The sequence below is a fragment of the Rhinoderma darwinii genome, chromosome 11 (genome assembly GCF_050947455.1).
Source record: "Rhinoderma darwinii isolate aRhiDar2 chromosome 11, aRhiDar2.hap1, whole genome shotgun sequence".
NCBI classification, from domain to species: Eukaryota; Metazoa; Chordata; class Amphibia; order Anura; family Rhinodermatidae; genus Rhinoderma; species Rhinoderma darwinii.
In genome coordinates this window covers 27,376,189-27,397,289 of record NC_134697.1, presented here as the reverse complement: position 1 = coordinate 27,397,289, position 21,101 = coordinate 27,376,189, and the positions used below count along the sequence as shown (strand labels likewise).

Sequence of the window (21,101 nt, the reverse complement as noted above, 5' to 3'; positions counted from 1 at the left end):
ATCTAAATATTTAATTGACTATGCTTTTCAATAAAGGTTGTGTCCATGCCAAAGAAAACGTATACCGCACGGTGGGAGTCAATGGCCAATGTAGCTCTATGACATATGGTTGCAATTGTTGCAGCCATGAGTTCGGCCAAAAGTATACTCTAAAAGCCTTGCACAATTTCACCAATAATTCCCAAAAGGCAAACCTGTGGAAAGACCACTCTGAGGAATTGAAAATTGGCATTAAGACATTTCATAACTGGAGGCCAGAATGGATCAACTTTGTGACACTCCCACACTTCGTGCAAGAAGGTACCTTTATGTGCATGGCATCTAAAACACAGGTCATTTGACATGAGCCCTCATCTAAATAGCTTCTCCACCGCATAATAATTTGTATAAGAAGAATGTAAACTGTATAAGGGGGTCTCTGACATTGACTCCCTTTGTCAGAAATGTTTCTTCAACCTCCTATTAATCTGTATCTGATAGAGAGAGCCCATCCCATCCCCTTCCACTTATGGGCAAGGGAAATCATCTCATAAGTGGCTTAGCTAAATCCAATGTCCTAAGTAATGACTTTAGGGGACTCATCGAAAGAAGAGTGCAGAAAGTACAGTACCAGATTGAGCTTGAACACTATGCCTAAGTTACTCATAAGTATATGGCCTCATGAACACGACTGTGCATTTGCAGCCATATACTAGCCGCAATTGCGGATAGTATAGAACTCATGGTATCCCGTGGGTAATGCACACAACCGTGTTTTCCAAGGTCCGTGCATTGCCTGGGGCCCAGACCAGAAAAAAAATAGGTTATGTCACTATATGGTCCACAATTACGGTACGGTCTCATTGAAATCAATGCACATCTTGTGTGTGCACAGCCCGTGATTGCGGATGGCCCGCGGATGACACTCCGTGGCCTGTCCGTGCCGTAATTATGGACCGTGCACACCTCTACGTTCATGTGCATGAGGCCTAAGTTTCCAAGATAGTTGGTTTTACAAAATTTTTTTTGCATACCATAAATTTTCTGAGGCACCTGGAAATAGAACGTAGGATCCATTTTCACTCCTAAATGTGAGCTGCTTTTGGTAACCTGTAGAGAAGGAATGATTACAGTGATACAAAAAAAAAAAGCATCAATGCGTATGTTTAAAAACTTCCTTCATCAATGATTGGTAAAAGATTGGTTTGACTGAAAGCTAAATCAAGGACATTTCAGAAAAACAAATTATATCAACCCTCCAGTCTCAGAACACAATTATAAATGTGATTGGATACATGGAGTGATATTACATAGTACCCTACAGTTGCCCTCCTATGCCGTGTTGTCTCAAGATGGTCACAGCGCTTCTCAGACTGAGTCTAAGACACTCCCTCTGTTCACGGATTGGACAGAACTGCTCACGTGAGCAGCTCTCGCCAATCCTAGAACAGTGGGAGTGTCTCAGACTCAGTCTAAGAAGCCCTGCAGCCCTTTTAGGTCAGAACAGACTTGCCAGCTCTTCTGAAATGTCTGTTTTAGCAAATACTTGAATGCCTAATCTTTTCTTAGAATTCTGCATTGTGCCGTTCCTCTGTTATTCCTCCCAGAAATGTATGAATTAATTGAAAACTGGGGTTTACCATTCTCTTGTCCATAGGGCATGTCCCTATACAGTCTGACACGGTCAGCACTGATTGGACAGTATCAGAGTATGTAGGAATACACCCCATTGCCAAGGGAAATGGTAACATTCAGTTATCAATTTATACATTACAAGGAGGAATAACAGAGGAATGATAATAATTATTTACCTATATGTTTAAATAATCTCACTCACCTTCAACCAATGCTTCTAAGATTTTGGCTTTTTTGTCAGGTGTCAGTTCTTTTACACTCTCGAGATACTCCATTGTGCAAACATATCTAAAAAACTTTGCTATGTTCTGCTCTCCACATCCATCAGGCATATAGAGGATATTGTCCAAGTTTATGGCAATATTAGCAAAGAGATCACCTGGCAATACATTTAATAGTCAATCGCAACTTGAGTATTGATGACAAATTAGTAATATAAAAAGTACTATATTTTCCTTTAAAGGAAAGATTTTTAGGCTGGTGATTACCTACCCAGGATTATAACATGTGCACGTTCAGAGCCTGGTACTAGTCCCTTTGGAGAATTGATGTTAATAGCAATGGCCTCTCTGTTGTCTTGAAGAGTAGAGATAAAATAAAAGTTAGAAATGAGTCATGATCTGATCCCCTGCCCACCTGTTAGGTTTCCATGTTTTAGTATGCATTCTTCTTTACAACATGGTAGGTCCCGAGTGGTGGACTACCATATACGACATCCATATGCCCTAATAGGACATATGGACATGGGTTGTCCTCAATAAAACATTGATGGCGTGTTGCTAGGTTTTGACTGCTGGGACTATACTATTCATACATAGCGTCATAGCAATATTCCATTGACGTCTTTAGTAGAAAAATCTTTATTAAGGCTACACTGGGAATGGATCGTAGGCTAGGTTCACATAACATTTAGGGTCTGTGTAAGCTGTAAAATCTCCTGACGTATATGACTAAAATGCCCAAAGACTTCTTTTATGTGGACATATGACAAATTAGTGTCCTATTGGCATAAGTTTGGCGGTATATGTCGGTATACCTTTGCATCAACTAAACTTAAAAGGAGGAGAAACCTTATACTATTTGTAAAATTTGGACTGAAAATGTATCCTTCGAAAATGTTTGCCTATTTCTTTTAAATGGACAGACTGCTTGGTAGTTTATTTGTTCCTGCTTGAACATAATGTTTATGTGATACTATGTTGCTTATGTTTTGTGATGCAGGTTACCCAGACAGCAGGTTTCGATGCCCAGCATCGCCATTGGGTAGTGTTTCTATAGCTGGCCGTGGGATTTACAGTATGGCCGTCAGCATATTACCCAAGAAGAGCCCGATCCTAACTGTTGGATGTGCGTGGCAAACTGCCAAAGAGACAGAGGGCAAAATTGTTTGGTGCCTATTGGAGTTGCGGTTGACTGGTAAAGTAGTTAGGCCTGGGGACTGTTCCACCCGGGAGGAACTGCAGCGTGCTGGAAGCCGGTGCAAGCTTGGACATCGGGAGCAGTTGTGGATTCAAGGCTGGGAGCGGCTTCCCCACAGAGAAGATAGGCAGTGGGCTTGAGGCGTGGCAGAAGGCCTGTGCGTAGCTAAGGGGAGAGGTCATCTGCCTAGCTTGAGTGAGTCTGAGTGGGGAGCAGTGCAGTTGCTCTTTAAAGCAAGGTCTGGAGTGTGTGTCACAGAGGAGAAGGGAAGCTAGCAAAGTGATGATTAGTTGTCTGATAGGGTCGATCCATGGATGGGGCAGGTCTATAGTATAGGCTGCCACTGAAGCAGGGGTTGACTGTATAGTACCATTGGCCTAGAGAGGTTGACTCAGGGGAGTCTGCTGGGGTTGTGGAAATAGTCAACCTGGGTGCAGTAACCAGTGGACGGGTGAACAGTACTGTAAGCAAACCCGGGGAGGATGTCGGGAGGTTCTGGTTGGGAACTAGAAGGATCCATGTGTTTGTTGGGCCACTAGATTGCAACAGAGCAAACTGGTTGCCCTGTAGGCCTGAAGCGTAGCCTAGTTAATGCAATCCTGGATTAAACTGGACTGGGTGGAGTAATCTGTGGGAGGGGTAGCGTATTAGAGGACCCTAGAATCAGGGCATTAGAAAGGAGGACACCTTGTTCCCGTGGTGACTAAGTGTACAGGAAGTAAGTCTATGTGTGGTCTGGTTGTCCCATTTTGAGATTGCCTATGGATGTTAGTAATACAGAACCCTTGAGACACAGGGAACTGTGGCCAAGAGCAAAATCAGGGAACTACGAACTAGAATACGAGAGCCCTTAGAGCAGGGCTAGAGGAGGGAGCTAGATTGCCATCTGATGTTAGCGGTGGTGGAGAGTCTGAGTGAAACTGTCTGAAGAAACATAATCTGGGGGTGTGTTCACAGTTCAACTTGATTAAAGATTTTGCAACATTAAGAAATTGTGCCACTGAATGTATATTGAAACCGCCAAGCTTGTGTGCTTCTTTAGAGTGTTATAACCATTTCGCCTATTGTGCCTCTTATGGAGATAGTAACCATAACGTTTGTGTGCCACTGTACTTGCAGTTGTGTTCAGTTAAATTGAACTGTTTAATCTTCATTTGGTCTGTAATAGTGTTTTCTTAAAGGGTAACTACTCTAGTAACCTACGTTAAACACTGAAAAGCGTCAAGTACATTTTTCAATGCAAGTGCTGTATACTTTTTTTCCAACTGGGCTCAATGGTAGATTTATGCAGCTGTATATGTCTGGGGCATACGTTTGGTATGAAAGTTTTAAACGGTACAACCGAACAGGATGCTGGAATGCAATGTGAACCTTGTCTTACTTATATAAGTAGCTATATTTTTTAGCAGATCTTTTAACGAACATCCTTGGCGCTCTACATTTGTCTTGGTCCCTGCTCAAGTTTTAGTTTTTAAGTTACCTGATGGGTAAAGAAGGAATGTCTCTGTCTTTTCATCTTCAAGTCCTTTTGGCTAAAAGGAAACAAGTAATTTTATATTACTCGAGATTTTAGGATAACACTAGGAAACAATACTGGACTGAACCAGTCTCCATTTTAAAGAGAACCTTTCACTAGCCCATACATGTGCAGCTGAGTGCCCCATGTTATACTGCTGCACAGACCCAGAGGCACTTTAACATACCTGTCTAGCCTCCACTGTTTTTGAGATATCGATGCCGTTATAATTGGCGCCTGATATGTAAATTACCCCCTGTACTGTCAGTGGAAAGTTTCTTTTCATGGAAAGGGCAGGGGGGGGGGCCTGATACTTAGCGCTTTGACACTGTCCAATCAGCTACAGACAGTGTCAGAGCGGCTGGTGAAGTGCGATCTCTCTCGCGCGATCACACAGTCTTGTCATCACTGTCAAGAGCGCGCACGCACAGCTCTGATGCCGCTGCTACCACGGAACCGGAGAGTAGAAGAATAACTCACATCCAGTATGACTTCTCCTTCTCTCTCCAGCTCTTGTCAGACAGTGATGACAAGACTGATCTCGCGAGAGAGATCACACAGCACAAGCCACTATGACACTGTCCGTAGCTGATTGGAGAGTGTCAGAGCGCTAAGTATCACGCCCCTCTGTCCTTTCCATGAAAAGAAATGCCCCACTGACAGTACAGGGGGTCATTTACAAATTGGGCGCCAATAATAACGCCACCGATATCTAAAAAACGGAAGAGGCTAGACAGGTAGTTTAAAGTGCCCCAGGGTCTGTGTGGCAGTGCCTATACCATGGTGCACTCAGCTGCACATGTATGGGCTAGTGAAAGGTTCTCTTTAAAGGCTCCTTCTATTTTTCATGCTTTTATTTCCTAGTGTACTTATCTTTAGACATACATATACAATACGCACACTGTATGTTTAACCACTGTATTTTCAGCATTGAAGATTTTTGTGTATGATTTGTAAATTATCCTATTCAAGACTGCACCAGAAGCTGCAAGCTATTTAGTGACTGGGCCTCAAGGCCGGTAAGAGAGATCGCACAGCACAAGCAGATCTGACACTGTCCGTAGCTGATTGGACAGTGTCAGAGCACTAAGGCCTTATTCACACGAACGTGAAATACGTCTGTGCTACGCACATGATTTTCACGCGCGTTGTACGGACCTATGTTACTGAATGGGTCCGTTCAGACTGTCAGTGAATTTCATGCAGCGTAAGTCCGCTGCGTGAAACTCATGACATGTCCTATATTTGCCCGTGTTTCGCGCTGCACGCACCCATTGAAGTCAATGGGTGCGTGCAAATCACGCTCGGCACACGGAAGCACTTCCGGGTGAAGTGCGTGATTCGCGCAACAGCAGTAAAATAAATGATTGAAAACAGAAAAGCACCACGTGCTTTTCTGTTTTTAAACATAAAACCAGAGTGTCATCATGATGCCGGCTGCGCAGCCATATGCCGATAACACACGGACCTTTTGCGCACGCAAAACGCTGCATTTTTTGCGCGCGCAAAACGCACACGCTCATGTGTGAATCTGGCCTTAGTATTATGCTCCCCTTAGGGGCGAGCCACTTGTGTTCGCACAGGGTGCAATCTCTTATCATTACTACAGATGGCTCCACTGTCTGTGATGACCTGGGTACCTGAAGCTTGCACCCCCAATTTCACACTTGGTGCCTACCTTGCGGTAAAAAAATGTTTGTGCCTCACCTTGACCAGAATGATTTTCTCCACAGAGTCTAATCTGCGATCTTCTCCTATCAGAAGTGGATCTGAGGTACAATCCCCATCTACTTCTAGAGATCCACTGTCAGCATGAATCTTTAGTGTCTCTGAAAAGTGAATGTAGGGTAATGTTTTATATTATATATCAACAAGTATAATTCTTAAACGCTATGTTCTAATTATAAAGTAAGGAACATATTATGAAGCACATCATTAAATATTTTTTAGAATATTCAAACGAGCCTAGCCTAGTAAATACTGCAGTTTTCTGCACCATAAGGGTATGTTCACACGGCCTATTTACGGACGTAATTCGGGCGTTTTTGCCCCGAATTACGTCTGAAAATAGCGCCTCAATAGCGCTGACAAACATCTGCCCATTGAAAGCAATGGGCAGACGTTTGTCTGTTCACACGAGGCGTATATTTACGCGCCGCTGTCAAATGACGGCGCGTAAATAGACGCCCGCGTAGAAGAAGTGACCTGTCACTTCTTTGGCCGTAATTGGAGCCGCTATTCATTGACTCCAATGAATAGCAGCGCTAATTACGGCCGTAATTGACGCGGCGTTCAAGCGCCTGCACATGCCGGTACGGCTGAAATTACGGGGATGTTTTCAGGCTGAAACATCCCCGTAATTTCAGCCGTTACGGACCCCCGCCGTGTGAACATACCCTAAAACTTGGTTTCTTCTGCATCATAAATATATATATATATCATGTATGACTATATTTGAGCATCACCAAATAAAACAGTTATTTCAGTGGACAAAAGTTTTTTTTGTGATCCATTTCCATTAATCGAGCATCAGTGGGGCATGGTAGGTACTATGTAATGATATACTCTGGATTATTTAATGTTCACACATTTTCTATACATGTGCACGTTACCAGTGAAAGGATGAATCAGCTAATTAGTAAATGAACATCTGAAATATAGAGCAAATAAGAGCACCAGGACTTCAATATTGATGGAGAGATGTTGGATTATTCACCGAGCTTGAGAAAGGTTCTGATGTGAACGGAAACGTTGCTTATCTTGTTCACTCTGTGGGAATTTCATAATTGGTTCTCTCTTCTCAGTGCTATGAACATTTTTTAATTAACAGATTTTTGAGGATTATCAGATATGGTTTTAAAATAATTTGACTATTTCACAGGCAGTATTTTTACCCACCTAGAAGGTAAAAAAATAAAATAAACCAACAACCCCTCCATCTCTTATTTTTCCATTGTACTACAACTTCTCTCATATGGAAAAAGTTCTACAGCATTAAACTTTACAGTACTTGGTTTTACTGCTGCAGCATCCCAGGAGAAACTGTGTGAATGTCCCTCACAGACACATCTGGCCTGCTCCTTATTCTTGGCTGTTATAAGATCCTCTGAATCAGACAACGACACTACAATCTGTTGTAATGATAAAGCAAATGGAAATATACTTCAGAAGTGCAAAGAAGACAAAACATGTTTATCTTCTACACGGTCAAAAGTTTTTGATCACCTGAACATCACATTCAAATGTATTTGTTGAACTCTTAGAAAAAACATGGACATTACCATGAAGTGGCAGCAATAAGAGCCACCACGGAAAAATGCTTTCCACTAGATTTCGGTACATGGACAGAGGGATTCACACTGGCATGTAACCATTGGACCCAGTTGCAAAATTTGGAATGGGCTCTGCTCCTTTAGGACAAGAAAAGCTCATAATTTCTTTGGTCTCCACTATTTTGTGTCTTCTCCTCCATCTCTTCCTCTCTCAATGTTCTGCATTCATTTCCCCACTCTTGCCTTCCATCATCCACAGTTACACCTCACCTCTGGGTGGAGATGGACCCCCTTAGTTGCCAGGCCCATAGGGGTTGCTATACTTGCTACCCTGGTGGTTATACTTATGGTTTCACACCATGTTTTATATCATTCCACTCAACTCTTGGCATTCTTCATGGTGATCTCAGGCTTCAGTTTGGGTTCTTAGCTATGGAAACTCTATTTGTGAACCTCCTGAATAAAACCTCTTGTGTGGACATTTTTCCTTCTGCAGTTTGAGACTCTAGTGAGTTTTGAAGCTGAGAAAATGTATTATAAACATAATGCACCTCAATGCGCTGGTTCTGTGAGATTGTGTGGCTAACACCTTAAAAGAAAGGCATAATCCTATTTACTAAGACTCCATGCACATGAGCGTATTTTTGTGGCCGCAATTCACCCGCAAATCTGCGGGTGAATTGCAGCTCCATTAATTTCAATGGGCCCCTGCACACGACCATGGTTTCCACGGTCCGTGCATGGCCCAGAAGCCTGACATGTCTTACTACGGCCGTGTTTTGCGGTCCAGGCTCATAGAAATTAATGCAAGGGCCATGTGCACGGCCCGTGATTTGTGGGCGGCCTGCGGGTGACACACCGTGGCCATCTGTCCCTAAAATCACGGCTGTGCACATGGCTATGGTCGTGTGCATGAGGCCTAAGTGCTGCAGACTTACTGCATTCTGCTTTTGGTATTTGTCTATGGAGGCTGCATGATATTAGAGGTGGGACCCGCATCTATCTGACATTTATGACATATCCTGTGGATATCTCATAAAAGTCCTTCATGGGAAAACCCCTTTAAGGAGGATTGTTACAACTATATTATATCACCATTTTACTCACCAGAATACATTTCTTCACATAGCTGAAGACAATGGCTTGTATTGTAAATTTCTCTCCTTGTACTACAGAGTGGGGGACAATCAAGTCAATGAAGTAAGGTTGAAATGCGGTGAGCTCAACGTCCTTGACAGTGGCAAAACCAGACTTGCCCAAGCAGAAGGCATCAGTTACCCACTTAGTGATAGTGTGTGGAGTAGTTCGGTTCAGTACAGTGTGTCCCTCTGAGCTGTAAAACAAGAATAACGATGTGATAAATGAAGTAGTACGGTACCACATCCAACAATCATATTTCATGTACACTAGAATAAGACAATACAGATAAAAATGGCTGGAGTTTGGATTCCATTGAACTCAATGTGAAGGGTAAAAAACACAACAAAAAATCCACATGTAATAAATTTGCAGCAAAATCTCTGGTGGAAAATATCCATGGGGACAAGACTGATCATCAGTCTGAGCATCTGAGGAGTCTGTAGGTGTATCTCGGACTCCTTCAGACTCTCCTTAGACAATACAGCTAAGCCGGAGTTATTGCCCATATCTGTGTCCTAACGGATCAAAGCTAAAAAGCAGCCAAACCTCCAACGGTGAACGACAAACAGTTAAAGAGTCTCTGTCACCAGATTATAAATTACCTATCTTGTACATAATATGATCGGCGCTGTAATGTAGATTACAGCAGTGTTTTTTATTTAGAAAAACGATCATTTTTGACGGAGTTATGACCTATATTAGCTTTATGCTAATGAGTTTCTCAATGGACAACTGGGCGTGTTTTACTTTTTGACCAAGTGGGCGTTCCACAGAGGAGTGCATGCTGAGAATTGTAATTTTTTTTATTTTTTTTTAAAAAGAACTAATGGAGGGCCACAGTTACCTAGGGTGAGAAAGTCAGAATATTATTAGTGAATAAGTTGTGAATGAAACAAATATAACTAGCAGTAGTGGCACTACAAGTCCCACCATGCCAAGGTCCTCATTGTACACAATAACTCCCTGCATGGGTTTATTAATGGGGGAGGGCAGCAGGGAGAGGCTGAGGCTTAGATAAGGCGGCATCCCATGCAACTGTAATTTTTGAACCCCCCCCCCATAAAAAAAAGAAATATATATGGCCTGTGGCTGGGAAAGTAATGGAGTGAGTGTATTTCTTACGTGTCTAGTTGAAGAGGCTCTGTCACCAGATTTTAAGTGCCCTATCACCTACATAATCTGATCGGTGCAGTAATGTAGATAACAATAGTGGTTTTTATTTTGAAAAACGATCATTTTTGACAAAGTTATGAACAATTTTAGATTTATGCTAATTAGTTGCTTAATAGACAACTGGGCGTTTTTTACTTATTACCAACTGGGTGTTTTAAAGAGACGTGTATGACACTGACCAATCACTGACTAATCAGCTGACCAATCAGTGTCATACACTTCTCATCGTTCCAGCCCAGCTTCTGTCACTGCACAGCGTGATCTCGCGAGATCACGCTGTGCTGTGAGTAAGTCCCACAGAAATGTTACCGAAGTGTCGGGAGTGTCAATAGACATCACATCCTGGCTGGAGGCAATGACTATTCACTCTCAAGACACTTCAGTAAAGTTACTGTGGGAGTAAGTGACAGCGCAGCATGATCTCGCGAGATCACGCTGTGCAGTGAAAGAAGCTGGGCTGGAACGACGAGAAGTGTATGACCCTGATTGGTCAGCGTCATACACTTCTCTTTAAAACGCCCAGTTGGTAAAAAGTTAAAACACGCCCAGTTGTCTATTAAGAAACTAATTAGCATAAATCTATAATTGCTCATAACTTGCTCAAAAATGATCGTTTTTCAAAATAAAAACCACTGTTGTTATCTACATTACAGCACCGATCAGATTATGTAGGAGATAGGGCGCTTATAATGTGGTGACAGAGCCTCTTTAAGATGGGTGAGATGAAGAATTTCCGAAAAGTTCGGCTCCTCAGAAAATCTTTGCTGAGGCTTTTTGTAAAGTCTTTTTTCCGGGCCTTGATTTTTTATGGAATGGCCGGTAGGAATGGTAGATGGACCTGTCCTTCCCTTCCCCACTCCAGTACGGGCGTCTCACCTAACCCCGGTGGCTCAGCTGAAGCTACAGGGCTTGTCATTGAGCCATAAAAGCTCTGCAGTTAGTGCAGAGAGGGTCAAAGCCTGGGAATAGTGATAGTGTGGAAGGCCTGATCCAATAACCACTGTACTCACAGTTTATCATAAGTGAGAAAACCTTCTGTTTAGAAGGTGCCCAGATGGGCAACTTGTTTGTTTTATTTCTTTGCTGCAAGTCTTGAATGCTTGATAAGCATTTGTTTATTTTTGGACTGCAATAAAGCCAAGTATCGACTTTGTAATTCTCAACCACAACCCCCCATATACACTGATCTTAACAATGGATTATGAGAAAATAGTTGGCAAGCAGCATGCTATGTTACCCCTGTTAAGTATAGGTCACTAGCAGTTATATTATAGCTCAATGTATGGTTCCCAATATGAATAATAACGCTGTTGTAAGAAACAAATGCAAAAAAAAATAAAAAATGGGGCAGTTTGCAAATAGCTGTATCAAATACTGCAAAAATAACATGACAAACAGCAGTGCCATACAGTGTGCAAATAATAATAATGCCATATACTGTACAGCAGAATTAATAGTGTCACACACAGCGCAGATTACAAAGCCATATAGTGAGCAAATAGAAGAGCCAAACAATGTCCAGTATTTTACAAAATGGTGTGCAAATGAAAGGGGTAATTACCGATGAGCCACACTATGTATATAATTACATAAGATAAACAAGAGAAAAAAAGAGTCCATACATATCAACATATGAAGGAATAAAACATCTTTATTGATACCATAAAAATACACTGAATGACGAAGACAGAGAATCCAAAATAAATCCTAATACGGATCACAGATATGTACATTGATAGCAGTATATACAGTACACTGAATGGTATGCACAGTTATTGTAGCTCAATGTAGCTCCAACACAGGGTGCATCAAATAGAGGTAATTTTAAAGTGCAAACAGTGCAAGGATGGACAAAAATGCCTAATTCAAAAAGGTCTGTAACTAATCTAAGTGACTAGTGCCTTGGAAGAACGGCATAAAGCCAAGTTAGGTCCGAAAGATGCACTTACCCATGTATGGGAGGTTGAGTGTGACCCAAAAGTATAGAAGAGCGCCCCGACGCGCGTTTCGCCTGAAGCTTTCTCAAGGGGTGCCAAAGCTTCAGGCGAAACGCGCGTCGGGGCACTCTTCTATACTTTTGGGTCACACTCAACCTCCCATACATGGGTAAGTGCATCTTTCGGACCTAACTTGGCTTTATGCCGTTCTTCCAAGGCACTAGTCACTTAGATTAGTTACAGACCTTTTTGAATTAGGCATTTTTGTCCATCCTTGCACTGTTTGCACTTTAAAATTGCCCCTATTTGATGCACCCTGTGTTGGAGCTACATTGAGCTACAATAACTGTGCATACCATTCAGTGTACTGTATATACTGCTATCAATGTACATATCTGTGATCCGTATTAGGATTTATTTTGGATTCTCTGTCTTCGTCATTCAGTGTATTTTTATGGTATCAATAAAGATGTTTTATTCCTTCATATGTTGATATGTATGGACTCTTTTTTTCTCTTGTTTATCATGTATTATTAGAGTCCTTATCTCTAATCATTTATATGGGTGGTTGAGATTTGTCTCCCACCTTGACACGTATTTGTCCTGTAAGACTGCTTGTCTAATATAATTACATAAGTATACATAACTACCTGCCCACATGCATTATTTTACAGTAAGCTTTCCTCTGCAGCTAGTTTTCATTTTTTCATTCCCCACCCCCCACCTTCCAAAAGCCATAACTTTTCAATCGATATAGTCGTATGAGGGCGTCTATTTTTTTGCAGAACAAGTTGCAGTTTTTCACGGCACCTACTGGGAAACTGGAAAAAAATCTTTGTGGAATTGGAAAAAAACAGGGATTCATATATATATATACAGTTTTTTATTAGTCCCCCTAAGGAACTTAACGATATACTGCAATACTAATGTATTGCAGTTTATCTGGATTTTTACAGGCTCCTATTAAGCCCTATCTCTTAAAGGGCTTAATAGGAGCACAAAAATGGCAGACCTGGGGCCTTCAACAGGCCCCCAGGCTGCCATGACAACCATTGGCACCCCACAATCTTGATGCAGGGGTGGGGATGGGCGATCGGAGGGTTGCCCCCTTCTTTCTAACGGCTTAGATGCCGCAAACACTATTGACCGTGGCATCTAACGGGTTAAACAAGCAGAATCCTGCTTGTTACAGTGAAGTGTCGGCTGTAACATACAGCCAACATGCGCAATTAATAGAGCGGGCTCCGGCCTGTGAGCCCGCCCCATACTTTCCCCTTCTGGACTTCGCCGTGAATATAGGAGGGGTTAAAGACTATGAAAAATTTTTTTTGTCTATGTGTTCAGGCATACTAAAAAATTTTCTTCTCTGTGTTCGAACTTGCACGCGCTGTTACATTTGTAGCGGCAGTGCCAGGTATTACACTACTGTCCCATTCAAGTGAATGGGAAAGTGGTGCAATACCTTGCACGGCCACCATGAATGCATATGAATGTACCACAGCTTCTAGTATGACGTCAGCAATGGTAAGGATATGTTGCATTTCTGTTTCACAAAAAGAATGTTACCATCCATGATCTTGTTGTAGATCATAAATTGACTACAGTACTGATCAGTCAGAGGGAGAACATTTACGTTAGTGACCCACAGGTGACGTCTTCTCTGACTGGCATCATTCTTCTTCCTTTTCTTTCCCATCCAGTCCAGACTTCTATGACATTTTCTCTCGGTCATGACTCACCTCTGCAGAGTTTGCCGCCCAGATGTCTATGGCTTGTCGCTTTTTAGCACATCCACACCACCTATACTGAGACAAGAACCTCATGGTGCCACACACTCCACCCCTTAATATAATAGCACTATACACTCTGCCTCTGAATATACCGCCATAAACTGTGCCGTTGGATACAATCATGTCACACACTGCACCCCTTGAAAATAAAGTGCCGCACACAGTGCTCTATTAATTTAGTTCCACGCGCTGTTCCCCATGCAAATAGAGTGCTACCAACACAGTGCTCCCTGTGTATAGTGCCAGCACAGTGCCTCCTGTGAATAGTGCCATTAATAGTGCCTCCTGTGGACAGTGTCACGTACAGTGCCCACTGTGGACAGTGCCACGCACAGTGTCCCCTGCCACAATCATACTCCCCTCTCCCTAATCCCACAATATCCTCCAGTGATACAGGCCTGTTCTCTTCTGTACAGGCTTGCTCCAGCAGAACAATGCAGGGAACAGATGGTTCCCTTTACCCGCCAGCACTGTTAATGTGTGGGGCCCACCTGAGCCACAATAATAATCCGGCCCTGCGTCGGCCTTCTCACCAGGCGAGAAGGGGGTCGTGGGACCCTCCTTTCTGGAGATAGGTGCGGGTGCCAGGGTTAATACCCTTTTAATGTTAAATATTCCACAGATATTAAAATAGAATATCCAAAAAGAGAAACATGAAGTCCAATACTCCCTAGAGATAAAATCGTTACTTTATTATATAATTTTAAATGATGTCACTATTCCACGTAATGCTTATGAGTTTCCGTTATAGCAACGTTAAATGGATTTTGAAACAGTTAAAAATCAAAAGTCAAACAATTCTTTAGTCAAATGTAATCACGACATATTATGCAAGCCCAGACAAAGTGTATTCAGAATACACTTATAAATAATAGAATACAATATATAACTAATAATGATTAGAATAGGTAATTTTTATAATAGTCCAAATTGAAATCTCGTATTCAATTAGAATTTAATTAAAAAAGAACAGAAGCGTACTCACCCCACAGGAACTAACTCATATAGCCAGATGTCTGGAAAGTAACTTCTTGTAAAGTGTTTCTGGATCTCTTTGTCAGCTCCTAGAAAAGGTAAGCGTTACATAAAATAAATACAGTCATTAATATACTTTGTTACAGAGATAAGATTGCAGGCTGAGCTTTGATAATAAATTAATTAATTAACCTCTTAGGGCCTGTTCACATCACCGTTCCTTTCCGCTGAGGTGTTCCGTCAGAGGTTTCCATCGGGTTAACTCCTCAACGGAAAGGCAAATGGTTTCCGTTTGTCACCATTGTGACAGCATTTTGTTGTTCCTGACGGAACCAACAGTGCAGTCGACAGCGCTATTGATTCCGTAAAAAACGACGGAACCCTGTCACAACGGTGACAAAGGGAAACCATTAGCTAGTTTCCCGTCACCATTGAGTTTAATGGTGAGGGAAACGGAAACTTAGGTTTCCGTTTGCCTTCCCGTTGAGGAGTTAACTCGACGGAAACCTCCGACGGAACCCCTCAGCGGAAAGGAACGGTGATGTGAACACAGCCTTAGTGACCAGCCTATTTTAGGCCTTAATGACCAAGCAATTTTTTTTTGCTTTTTCATCATCGCATTTAAAGAGCTCTAACTTTTTTTATTTTGCCGTCGACAAAGCTGTATGAGGATTAGTTGTATTTTTTAATGGCACCATTTTGGGGTACATATACATTTTGATTATCTTTTATTAACTTTTTTTGGGGGGGGGACTAGAAAAATAAACAGCAATTCCGCCATTGTTTTATGAGTTTTGAATTTACGCCGTTCACCGTGCATCGTAAATAACACATTACCTTTATTCTATGGGTAGGTACGATTGCGACGATACCACATATGTAGAGGTTTTTCATGGTTAACTACTTTTGCACAATAAAAACACTTTTGAACTAAAATGATTTGTTTTTGCCTTATAGCTTTTTTCTTTTTACGTCATTGTAGTGATATGTGGGCTTGTTTTTTGCGGTACGAGACGTAGTTTTCATTGGTACATTTTTGGGGTTCATGGGACTTATTGATTAACTTTTTCTATTACTTTTTTGGGGGCAATGGAAAAAAATAGCAATTCCACCATAGTTTTTTGCCGGTTCACCTTGTAGCTTAAATTACATGTTAACTTTATTGTTTGTTTCATTACGGTCGCGGTGATACCATATATGTGTATTTTTGCTTCTTTTTTACACTTTTACTAAATAAAACCCCTTTTTAATAGAAAAAAATTGGCTGTTATTTTTTTTTAACTGTAATCTTTATTAATCATTTTTATATGCATTTATTATTTCTTTTTTCAGTCCCACTAGGGGACTTCACTATGTGATCTTTTTATCACAGATATAATGCTTTGGTATACTTAGTATACCAAAGCATTATTGCCTGTCAGTGTAAAACTGACAGGCAATCTATTAGACCATGCCTCTGGCACAGCCTAATAGGTATACAGCCAGGGCAGGCCTGGGGGCCTTTTTTAGCCCCCCCGGTTGCCATGGCACCCCATCGGGCCGATTGCGTTTGTGGGCCCCCTGGTGGGTGAGGGACGGAGCTCCCACCCTCTGTAAATGACTTAACTGGCCGCAGCATTTAATGGGTTAAACGGCCCGATCAAAGTAAATTTCGATCGCTACCATTACAGCAGTAGCCCGGCTGTCATTAGACAGCTAAGCACCCGCACCAGCCTGCACGGGACACCCGTGCCGTACTTAGACTAGGCTGCCATGAAAAGGCGGCGGCCTAGCCGAAGGCCCCTTATTGACCGCTGTGAAAAGGCGTATTGGTGGTCACTACAGGTTAATGAATCAGACACCAGTGATATTAAGATTATGAAAAGAATTAAATAAAATTAAAGGGGTGCCTAGTTTAGAAAACCTATTTTCGAATACCCTTTTATGAAGAAAAGCTAAATAAAAGAAGTGGTTTTCCCATTAAGGATCCTTATCTATTAGCCAAAGTAGAGAGTGGCTACAATTAGCATCTCTCGCTCTGTGGGACACAACCTGCAGTCAGGCCATTAACCTCAATGGGAACTGTGTAATGCTCTGCATTGGCGCTGCTTCAAACTGGCTGAGGCCATTGATTAGCTGTAGCGGTCACATGCCGGTACGGCACAGCATTGGTGCTAGGCCGGAGGGGGATATAACAAGTGAGTACCGTGTTTTGTTTTTTTATTTTATAAAATTTGCTGCTGCGATTTTTTTTATTTATTTGAAACTTTCAGACAACTCCTTTAATTTCCCCTGTGGTGGCGCTGCTGGGAAGGTGAAGACATAATGCTGAGTTTCCACAAAGATTATTGCTAATTCCTGGGGGTCCGAGTACTGAGACATCCTGTGATCAGCTTATTTTTTGGGCACTCTTCTAACAAAAAGGTATTGTCCAAAGAGAAAATCTCCTACTATTCTGAGGTTGCTGATATATGGCAGTACCTTTATGATCAGTTTTCTTATTTCTTATATTGGTAGCGGAACGGTGAGTAAAATCATTTGGGACGCATGTCATTGGCACCTTTATCTGAGTGTTGGTAAAAATTTGTAGATTTTTTGCCTGTAAAAGCAAAAAAAGTTTATACACTTGTTATATAACTTCAAAACCATGTTATAACACTGAATAACGAATTATATGCCTAACAAATCAACAAGTATTACTTTTATTTTCCCATGGATTAATGAGGCTTTATAAGGCTGTACAGTATTGCAGTGTTACATACCATACTGGATACAGAATGAAAGTCAGATTTTTTTATCCGGATTTTTGTACTCACCTGCAAATCCTATTCTCGTTGAATTAATTGGGGGAGAGAGAACCATGAGTATAGGCCAGTGTCACTAGGAGGACCTGTGTCCCCCAATGAATTCAAGGATGAAGGGACTTTACGTTGAGTACAAAAATCTAATTTTTTCGGTAATATCATTGGGGACAAAGCACAATGGGCTGTCCTAAAGCAGCCTCAGAGTGTGGGAAGAAAATTAAAGAATGAAAACACAGCCATGAGACTCGCCTAATGCACAGCTGTCTGCAGCACCTTGCGACCCAGACTGTCATCATAGGAGGCCAAAGAATGAATATGGTAAAATTTTGTGAGGGTGTGCACCAAAGCTGAGATTGCAGCCTTGCAGACCTGAGTAACTGATGCCTGATGCCTGACCACCCAGGAGGCACCAACAGCCCTTGTAGAATGGGCAGTGACTCGAAATTATAGACAGGATCCAAAGAGAAGCGGTGGCATTGGACGCTGCCAATCCCTTTCACGGCCCTTCAGGAAGAATGAAGAGAGAATCGGAGCATCAAAACGACTCAATTGCAGTCAGATAGACGCTCTTACCACATCACGACAGTGCAGGTCCCTTCCCTCGAATTACATGCGGATGAGAGGACTATATCTTCATTGATGTGGAAGGCAGAGACCACATTAGATAGAAAGGTCGGGACATGACGAAACATCACCTTATCCCTATAAATGATCAGAAAAGTAGACTTGCAGCTAGTTACGAAACCTGTCTGATAACGGCCACCAGGAACATGACTTTCCAGGAAAGGAGATGAAGCAAAATCCCTCAAGGATTCTAATGGAGCTACCTGAAGAGCCACCATAACCAAATTAAGATCTTCAGTCTCAGTGAGATGTCTAGCCCTTGCAAAAAAGTTTTCACCTGAGATTGAAAGGCTAAAGTTGGCTGAAAAAGGATGCACAGAGCAGAGACCTGACCCTTAAGGGAAGATAAGCCAAATACCTATTCAAAGCCTGATCGCAGGAATGACAGGATTCTAGGTGTAGAACATACCATAGGATGGAAAATACGCTGTTTACACCAGCGGAAATAAGCCTTTCATATAAAGTGGTACACCTTGGCTAAATTGAGGTTTCCTGGCCTTCGACATCATCTGGATGACCTCTTCAGGCATTACCCCGGGCTCTCAGAACCTCTGCTTCAAGAACTACACCATTAAACACATCTGTGGTCAAGTGGGGTGGAATAGTGGACCTTTGAAAGTAGGTGGAGGTGGAAGGCGGCAAGAATTGTCTGCGAGTAGGTTGATCAGGATCGCGGGAATGCTGTCCCTCTTGATTCTCTGGAGCGCTTTGGGCAAGAGCAAAAGGAGTGGAAAGGGATACCAAAGAGCAAAACCTTTCCATGTATTGACCAGGGCGTCAACTGCGATGGCCCTGGGATCTGGCAAACTAATCATGTCAGCTGGAACCTTTTGGCTGAAATGTTGAGATATACGTTTGGGGTGTCCCACTTCTGGCAAATCTGATAGAATTCATCCGGGTGAAGAGACCACTCCCCCAGGTCCAGTCTTTCCCAACTTAGAAAGTCTAGCTCAATTGTCCACTCCTGGTATGTGGACCATTGACAGCGTTGACACATGACACTCTGCTCATAGGAGTATCCAAGAGAACTTCCAAAGAACCACCTGAATCCTAGAGCCACCTTAGTGGTTCCAATAGGCAGCCGCCATGTAGTTGTTAGTTTGGACTCTGACTGGGCGATACTGTAGCAGTATATACTAATGGGAGAGAGCCAGGAAGATTGCCCTCCGTTCCAGAAGGTTGATCTGCAAGGTTGCCTTTTCTGGCGACCAAGTGTCCTGAACCATGTGGAAGCCAAAACCTGAACCCCATCTGGATAGGCTGGCATCCGTCGAGATCACAAGCCACTTGAGGGGATGAAAAGACTGTCCCGGTGAGATGGCCGGCGAAGTCTTACACCAGCGAAAAGCCTTGTGAATCCAAGAAGGCAGAAGAATCAACATGTCCAGTGAATCTTAGGACTTATCCCAGTGCTAGGGAATTGCCCCTGGAGAGGCCTGTAGTAGAATTATGCACATGGAACTCGAAGGTCGACACCATTCTACTAATGCAAAAATGGATAGAAGAGGAAGTGTTCCAGGAAGGAGCTACCTCAGCTCGTATGATCTTGATCTTGTCCGTGGGGAGATGGACCTTCGCTGTGCTGTAAACTCCATGCGCTGAGTTAGGACTAAGGAGGATTTCTCCTCGATGATCCACCCAAATCTCTTTGATGTTTAGGGTGGATGTTTAGACTGGATAAATTGTCTTTCCTGAAGTGGGATTTCATCAGGTGCTTTTCCAGACAAGGAATGACATTGACTCCCTGGCATGGAGAGGTGCCAGTAAAGTCACCAGGATCTTGGTGAAAACCATTGGTGCCATAGCAAGCTCGAAGGGGAGAACGACAAGCTGGAAGTGTCAAAAACCAATTACGAAACAAAGGAAATGCTGGTGGGCCCTTGTGAAAGGGATTTGGAGGTAAGCATTGCAAATGTCGATGAAAGAAAGGTACTCTCCCTGTTCTAGCGAAGCAACCACTGACTGCAGGTCAGACTTGGTTTGGGAAACTTGGTTTCAAAACTTTTGTCAAAAGAATCACTAAGTTAAGCAGCATCTGACAGTAGGATAGTGGTGGGCTTTGACAGCAGTGAGATAGAGGGAGTAATAGATAATTTTGAGATCAAAGAAAACAGAGTATTCATATTCTTCTCAAACTCGTTATGGTTGGCAGTGTAAGGGTGCCTTTTCTTGAAAAGGGGCGTTGAAGTCATCCTTAACATTGAAGGTATCCCTAACAGCACGTATCAATGCCTGCATAGTAGCTGTCAACTGTGAGTCCTGTTATGATTCTAAATCCGAATTGGATGATTCACCAGAAGAAAAAGAATGATCCTGATTGAAAGCAGCTTCACCATTAATGATCCTAAGAGGGGACTCTTGGATGGAACCTGAATAGCAGCGGGATATGGCCCTGTGTTAAAGACATTTAACCGTATCAGAGGGAATAGTGACCCTTGGGGAAGCTGCACCTAATAAAAAGTAAGTGACCTTTAGAAAAGCACAAAACAAATTCTGCCCTAGGGCTGGCCTACTAGACCCCTGGTGCTGTGTATCACCTGGAAACGGACTGGAGAGACTGACTAATTAACGAACAGATGGAAAATGCTCCTGTGTCAGGCAGAAGCGCTTCTAAAATTGGGGAGGCAACCGGAATCTGGCAGAAATAATGCCGTGGGAAGAAAAAGGACTGCCAATATATAAGCCTGCGGTTTGGAGCGGACACCTTCTTCTAGGAAACCTTCCTCCAGGCAGCCAATGCAGCATTGGAAACTGTCTGATAGGCCCACCGGGGTCATATGACCAACCAAGGAGCAGGATAAATAGCTCTGGAGTGCTGCCAAGGGACTAAACTAGAAGACCGTGCCTGCAGCGTTGAT

The 21,101-nt window shown here is 42.6% G+C and overlaps 1 protein-coding gene across 1 annotated transcript in view; it reads right to left on the bottom strand.

Annotated features, from left to right (window-relative positions):
* LOC142664178 (alpha-2-macroglobulin-like protein 1) overlaps positions 1-21,101 on the bottom strand; it is a 77,501-nt gene that overhangs the window by 18,825 nt on the left and 37,575 nt on the right. Inside the window, exons 17-25 of the mRNA XM_075843202.1 lie at positions 17,297-17,414; positions 14,847-14,925; positions 8,929-9,154; positions 7,560-7,680; positions 6,257-6,378; positions 4,514-4,565; positions 2,107-2,190; positions 1,817-1,993; positions 1,014-1,089 (exon numbers count right to left, since the gene is read on the bottom strand). Of these exons, the coding sequence (XP_075699317.1) occupies positions 1,014-1,089; positions 1,817-1,993; positions 2,107-2,190; positions 4,514-4,565; positions 6,257-6,378; positions 7,560-7,680; positions 8,929-9,154; positions 14,847-14,925; positions 17,297-17,414 (1,055 nt within the window). The remainder of the gene's footprint in view (positions 1-1,013; positions 1,090-1,816; positions 1,994-2,106; positions 2,191-4,513; positions 4,566-6,256; positions 6,379-7,559; positions 7,681-8,928; positions 9,155-14,846; positions 14,926-17,296; positions 17,415-21,101) is intronic.